The sequence below is a fragment of the Poecilia latipinna genome, unplaced genomic scaffold (assembly GCF_001443285.1).
Source record: "Poecilia latipinna isolate Pla-1442-1.1 unplaced genomic scaffold, P_latipinna-1.0 Scaffold1273, whole genome shotgun sequence".
NCBI lineage: Eukaryota > Metazoa > Chordata > Actinopteri > Cyprinodontiformes > Poeciliidae > Poecilia > Poecilia latipinna.
The window spans coordinates 66,126-73,291 of record NW_015113889.1 but is presented as its reverse complement, the minus strand read 5'-3'; the positions used below and the strand labels follow the sequence as shown (position 1 = coordinate 73,291).

General features: G+C 39.2%; 2 protein-coding genes across 4 annotated transcripts in view; one reads left to right on the top strand and one right to left on the bottom strand.

Annotated features, from left to right (window-relative positions):
• The window catches only part of abhd2b (abhydrolase domain containing 2, acylglycerol lipase b), a 20,039-nt gene extending 18,051 nt beyond the window's left edge, over window positions 1-1,988 (top strand). For both annotated transcript variants that reach the window (XM_015054715.1, XM_015054714.1), the window contains one exon: window positions 197-1,988. In XM_015054715.1, coding sequence (XP_014910201.1) covers window positions 197-399 — 203 coding nt within the window. In that variant the 3' untranslated portion in view covers window positions 400-1,988. The remainder of the gene's footprint in view (window positions 1-196) is intronic.
• A 573-nt stretch (window positions 1,989-2,561) lies between these two features.
• The window catches only part of rlbp1b (retinaldehyde binding protein 1b), an 11,307-nt gene continuing 6,702 nt past the window's right edge, over window positions 2,562-7,166 (bottom strand). For both annotated transcript variants that reach the window (XM_015054718.1, XM_015054717.1), the window contains exons 3-8: window positions 6,298-6,426; window positions 5,267-5,471; window positions 4,565-4,743; window positions 3,895-4,053; window positions 3,701-3,811; window positions 2,562-2,746 (exon numbers count right to left, since the gene is read on the bottom strand). In XM_015054718.1, the coding sequence (XP_014910204.1) occupies window positions 2,618-2,746; window positions 3,701-3,811; window positions 3,895-4,053; window positions 4,565-4,743; window positions 5,267-5,471; window positions 6,298-6,426 (912 nt within the window). In that variant the 3' untranslated portion in view covers window positions 2,562-2,617. The remainder of the gene's footprint in view (window positions 2,747-3,700; window positions 3,812-3,894; window positions 4,054-4,564; window positions 4,744-5,266; window positions 5,472-6,297; window positions 6,427-7,166) is intronic.

The following is a 7,166-nucleotide window of genomic DNA, read 5'->3' as shown; positions in this document are numbered from 1 at the left end:
GAACAGTTATTTTCTAAAAAAAGAAATTACAGATCACAGAAAATATTTTTTAGAAAATGTTTTGTTTTTTTTATTTCAATCAACCCTTCTGTGACACAAAATGAATCCGATATTCATGACCATAATAAGTGGAAGTGAGCATCTTACCAGAACTGCATGTGAGATTTGACCTTCCTCTCTCTCTTTTGTACATTAGACAAAATGCCCAACGTGATGTTCGCCCTGACTGAGCACGGGGGCCACATGGGCTTCTTTGAGGGGGCCGTTCTTTTCCCACATCCCCTCACCTGGATGGACAAGGTCATAGTGGAGTACACCGACGCCATCTGCCACTGGGAGAAGAAGCAGCAGGCCTGCCAGAGGAGCAGAAACTCAAACTCAACCTCCCATCAGGACTAAAACTAAACCTCAGCAGGTGACGCAAAGACTTGACCAGGAGCACGGTTGACCCGAAGCCTACAGATCTGCTGGGTCAGTTTACGTACTCTGCAGAGCGCCAGCTAACTATTCGTTACTAACGCCGATGAAAGCACTTGATCAGACCGACTAACGAATGCTAATATATTTGTGTTTAAGCCTGCATAAAATTCAGTTTAGTTTTAAGCGGAAAAGTCCTGTAGAGATCGAGACCGACGTTCGTTCCTGTTGCAAAACTTGTGGGTTTCCTATCAGAACCACCAGGACTGGTTTTATTGTTTACACCTTTTTCAGATGTCCTAATTTCCCTAAAATGACTAAACATATCAGCTGCTCAGAACACTTTAAAAAAAAAAAAAAAAAAACCTTTTAAACCTAAATTGTTGTGTACAATCATTAGAACATCCTGACTGTACTGTACTATATGAGCACTTTAAACCAACATGTTTTTTGCATAGTAACACAGACATTGCACAGCTTATACCATTCCAAGAACACCTTAATTTATTTAACTGTGGTTTTCACTTTAATCCTACCAAACGATACCATCAACCCACTACTTTGTTTTTGTTTTCTGGTCTCTTTCAGCTCCATTAAAAGCTACAAGTAGCTTGTGGCTTAGCGAGCGCTTCGGATTAGAGATAATTGTAAGATTGAAATAGTTTGGGAGGTTTATTGTTAATCTGGTTAGCTTAGCATTCCCCTCATTAGCTAAAAATGCTTGAAACAAAAGCATAAAGTTGCATAATTTCTCACAGTAACATTATTGTGTCGGAAACAGGCGAGATTTGAATTTGGAAATAGTTTTCATTAATTTTTTTTAAATCAATTGTTCGCTATGCTATTAAATAAGAGTCCTACATTTTTGAAGTAAACTTCTGCTGAAGAGGTATGAGTAGTTAATATCTTACCTGTGGTAGATTAGTCTACTGAGACACCTAGCGAAACATGTAGAGCTTCCAGTTAGATATAAATCCCAACAAATAAAACGTTCTCACAGTTTCTGTCTAGAAATAGCTCACATGACCTGAGGAGGGTAGTCAGTGAGGCACCATCCCCTCTTTCCGTTTTCCATTTAAACAATCATTAGCTTCTGCCAAATGTAGCTGAAGACAGAGTTAAGGTTCATAAAGTGCTTTTCAAAATAACCACCTTGACATTTTTGTCTGAAGACGTTTCAGCCTCCAGAACCTTCTAGTCTGTATTTATGCCAAAGACGCTTGGAAAGTTTTAAGCAACAGGTAAGATATTAACTGCTTATGATCTCACAGAACCCCTCTTTCAAAAAGAAATCTGTTGTTTCTGTAAGAAATGTTTATTATTTTGTGCAATTGTATATTTTATATGCTGTTCAAATGAAGAGGTGGGTGTTACTGAAAGTCAGTAGATGATTCTGGTTTTTTATGCCTCTATTGTTGATCATTAATCGTTTTTGTCTCTTTTCTTTGTTAAACATGAATCTCAACAGGTCTGTAACAAAAAGGTTTAATCAACCCTCTGCTTTATAGATCTCGTCATTCATGATTTGTTCTCAACAATTCTTAATAAAATGACCAAAAGTTATATTTATATACAGTTTATTGTACATTTATTGACATTGTTGCTGGTGTACAGGGTGGTGTGTCGGGTGAAAACTTGCTTTTATTCTGAAAGCGAATGTAAAGAAAGAAATGACAGACATGTCATAAAACAACTTTAAAACTCCTGAAATCTGTTTAAAATATACTCCGTTGCCACGGCGATTCAGTCGTAACGATGGTGTTTGAAACATCATTCCTGATGGGATTTTCTTTTTCAGCTACTAAGATGTGGTGGGAAATCAGTGGGAAGTGGACAACATTTTCTCTTTTAATGTAAAAAGAAATATTCATTTTCCAATCAGGTTTCTGTGTGAATTTAAACTTCTATCTGTTTTGGGTAAAGGGCTTGTTAAATTACAAAGCCATTTGTAATTTCTGTTCAAAACTCATGAGTTAGAGACTGTAGAAAGCTAAGGTTTCAGCTCGTTACTGCCCCCTTCCTGTAGAACTGGGTTTTGTCAGAACATCTGGAAAACAGACTCTTCTTCAGCCTTTCACACGCTCTCCTATGTTTCATTCATAGCTACTCTTCCTACATCCACACAGCTGGATTATTCTGTTACATTTTTTTTCACTGCATTACAGCTGTCAGACTGCTGGGCAACAGGTTTCTACGATGACTAGTCGAACAGTTTGTTCGCCGTGGCCTTGCCGTCGTACTTGGAACCTTTTCCGTCAAACTCAGACGGAAGAATTTCGGGGTCAAACTCCTTGTAGTAGTTTTCCAGCTCGTCTCCGTGGACGAACACCTACAGCAAACAGAGCGGCTGTCAGGGACATTTGTGCAGGAAACCACTGACATAGTTAAATTAGTGTCACATAGTAGATAAAAAAGATGTTTGGAGGCAGCTGTTTATAGCATTTAAGCACCTCTAATCAATCTGAAACCCTTCTTGGAAACTTCTGCTTGCACATAATTTAGAAGCGTATTTATACCCCCCTGAGGGCTTTTTTTTCTTTTTAAGGTTTCATCAACAAACTTCAGTGTATTTTTTAATCCGATTAAAAATGAGTCTGTACTTGACTCAAGACTGACTCTTATGTGCATTCTTTTTGCTTGAGCTCAGCCAGATTGGATGGAGAGGATCTATGAAAATCACTCTCCAAGACTCAACCCCATATTCTCAACTGTATCTACTAGAGGTGCACCGATAAATCAATCAGACGATAAATCGATCAGATGATAAATTGATCAGATGATAAATAGGCCTCCATTTCTTTAATTTTGGGAGATCAACCAATATTTACATGACAAACCGATTTTATCTAGCTCTGCAAAGGTCAGCAGGACACAAGAGCTAGCTTTAAGTAAATAATTTCATAATATTGATAAGGAAAAATGTACTAGTTCCACTGGGAGACTGTTTCCTTTTAACATGAGAAAAATGTCTTGCTATGGTAAAAATATATATTTTCCTCAGTATTAAGGAATCGTTGACTTAAAACAAGTTCCTATCTTGTTGAAAAGTTCCTTCTAAGTTAGTTTTGCCTTATTTCAGTCTATTAAGATATTTGCACTAGAAAATAGACCAAAACACTTGGTAAGATTTTGTGTTTTTGCAGTGTTGCACCCGTAGGATCAACAGTAAGACACATTTGTTATCAAAGGGTACCAGAGTAAACACACTGATCTTTGTGGTTGTGACATGAAACCATTAAAGATTGGCACAGAGAGTTTTTGGAAGGTTATGTTTGTGACTTACTCTCTCTAGCAGCTTGCTCTTCATGAGGGGTTTCACCACATTGTAGGTGGTGGTGAAGTACCAGGGCTGGTGGATGAAGTGCACGGCCTTGAAACGGGCTGGGAAGGAGTCCTGGTGGGACGCCAAGAGGAACACGGTGAGGCAACCCGATCCTTTGAGCATTCGGCGAAAGGAAAGCTGGACTACAACCCTACCTGCAACATGTCCACCATCTTCTTGAGCTCGGTGGGTTTGATGCCTGACGCTTGCTGCATGGTGAAGCCCTTGAAGTTTTCAATGATGCAGAAGCCGTTGATCTGAGTCTCCTCGTTCTCCAGCAGCTTCTCGAGGATCACGCAGTAGGCCCGCAGAATCTGAATGCACAAGAGATTGCCATGAAAGCCTCATCATATCTGCTCCCAGTCGCCATGGTATCCATGCATCTTTAAAAACTCTTAAATTAATGCATCTGAAGTTAAGGCTTTAAAATGTCTTAAATTCTTTCTGAAAAACATAAGTGAGCTTAAACACAATCACAGGTCTTAAATTTTGTTGTGGCAGGATTATTCTAATTGTTTTTCTCACTGGACTGTTCTGACAGGCAAACTTTTGAATACGTTTGAAGCTACCGCTAACTAGCTGCTAATATGCCCTTGCTAGCTAGCTTTTCTGCATCTGTCAAGGGTAAGAGATAGACACAAACATTCGTTGTCATTCATCTTGGCACTACTATATAAAATGTGCGGTTTTACAGTGTACATTGATGTTGCGGTACAGGTCTTAAATTTAACTCATGATAGTCTTAAAAAGCCTTAAGTTTGAGCTGGCGAAATCTTCAAAATCCCTGAGTTACGCTTCTCCTGACTTGTCCTTTCAGAGTTCCACCTCGTCAAAGGTGATCTCCTCGTAGTCCCAGTTCTCGATGTTGAAGAGCAGAACCACGCGTCCGTATTTGTCTCTGCTGTGGAGGATGCCGGGGTAGCCGGCTTCGATGGTGCTGCGCACTGCCTCCGGGGTCAGGTTCTCAAACAGCTCGGGGTAATCCTTCCTGAAGCGGACATATCCTGGACGGAAAGCCAAGGGGAGGGGTCAGTCAGGCCCTGCTGGGTTTTATCTTTGAAAATGAACTAGAAAGTGCCTGTGTCAATTTATGTTTGGAGTATGAAATGGATTTATTTCATGTGATTAAAAATGCACTTATATTTAGGCGAAAGTAATTAGTACAGTGCAGCAGAAAATTAGATATTTCACCAACAACAACCTAACTGGGGACAGTTTTGACATCTGATTTTGCTACATTTTATTAAAAGTTGTACGAATAGGATGACTATAAAACATACAATGTGACATAAAGTTCATCCAAGTCATGAAAAGGGGGAACATTTTACGGCAATAACTGATTTAAAGCGCTCAAAAATGGCGGCCATGTTGAAAAAAGGCCAGAATCTTCAAATTGAAGTGGCTAACAGGAAATGTGAAAAAAAGAAAAAAAAAAGTAAACAAAACAAAAACATATGACCTTAGAGTTTACAATCCGAGTTTTTATGCATGAAATATTTTTACGTTTTGCTTGTTGCTTTGACTCACCCTTCATGAGGTCAAAGGCTCTGGGTACGTCGTACTTCCTGGCGCGGATAAAGCGGACCAGCAGACTGTCTGGTTTCTCCCCAAAGGTGTCCTGCACCCCCTTAGCCAGGTCATCTCCGGCCTCCGCCTTCTCCTTAATGATGGCTCGAAGCTCCTTCGCTGCCGACACGCGCTTCTCATCCGTCTCGTTCAGCTCATCTTTGGCCTGAAGGGGGAGCCAAACCTGACATTTAGCTAACAGTTCACAGAGATGAGTTTAAACACGTCAGAAGTGACTTGGTTTGTTTGTTGTGTTTTTTAATAACCACTGTTATACTGCAGCTGTAATCCAGCAGACCAAAGGGCCCTGAAAAAGTTCAGAGCTGTAAAAGTTATTGGAGCATCTTGATCTGGAAGAAGCGCTATGTTGTTTTGTTGTTTGTTTTTTAGGTATAAGATGAAATTATAATAAATGGGTTTGATTGGACTTGAACTTGGACTTGGAAATTACACTTAGGATGTCTGTGCGTCCTTAAAAAGTCTTACATTTACGTAACTAAAATTAAGGCCTTAAAATGTCTTCAATTCATTGGGTTTAAAATAAATTGGTCTTAAATTTTGATTTGGCAGGACTTGTATATTCTACATAGTTATCTTTTTGTAGGACCTTACTGCGATGTAAAACTTTGACATTTTCACTTTGTTCTGTGACTCAAGATGGCTGCAGGTACTGGTAGCTAGCTGCTAAAGCTAGCTAGTGTTTTTAAGCCAATTATTGGTAAGTGCAAATTTACAATCTGCTGACTGGACAATGTTCGTCTTAACCACTGGCTCATTCTATTGCCAACCTCTGCCATGTATTATTTATTTTGTTTTCTGTGGTGTTGCAGGTCTTAAATTTAATTCATAGAGGCCTTAAAAAGTCTTAAATTTGAGTTGGTGAAACCTGCAGAAACCCTGCTTGGGAACATTTTGCGTTTAGTGATTAAGTAAAAACATGGTCCAGCTACTGAGTTGAACGAGGATTGAGGCAACAGTGCAGATGTGGATACCTTCTGCCTGGTGTGGTCTGGCAGGTTGGCGCAGGGTCCAAACACGGGGCCGTGGTCCTTGATGGTGAGATGCTCCAGCTTGGCCCTGAGCGCCTGCTCCTCCTCCGACACCATGCGGTAAGTTCCACTCTGAGGAGAAAGAAAAAGTCGCTCAGTTAGTTTGTCCCCTTTAAACAGAGCAGTTTAAATGAACAATTATTGCTGCTGTAGAGCATCCAGTCAAATATGCATTTCTCTATTGCACAAAAGACAGATTTTTTACAGTGATAAAGTGATTGTCAGGATAAAACATTTTTTTTTATGCTTCATATTTGGTCCCTGATTCTTTCCCAGAATTTCATACTGACAGGAAAGATCTTGCTCACAATCAAGGGCATAAATACCATCTCATTATTGGGGGGGATCATATTTTTTTAACAGCAATTTTGGGGGGTCGGCAAAGTTATAGTAGAATGTAACGTAAAATGTGCTTTAATTTTTTTTGTGTGTGTTCAAGCTGCAGCACCAAAACTAAACAACCTGCTGAGACCCATAGAAGTCAAACTAAGATTCAAATGTTGCTTAGATATGTGTGGTTCAGAGTTACAGATCTAATCTCTGCTACATCTTTATAAAAACTTAAGCCTCTGAGTAAAAACAAGTTTTATTTAATAAGTAACTCCACTTAATAAAATTCCTCATAAATATTGATTTATTGTAGTGATTCTCAATACAAGTCATGTGTTATTTAAATTATAATTTAAGTTGCTTTAAACTTTTTTTAATTATTATTTTGGGGCTAGAGGAGGTTCATGTCCGGGATGGCTGAGAACCTATACATATGTAATAATTGAATATTTGGGAAGCATCATAACTTAAACTTAAAGGTC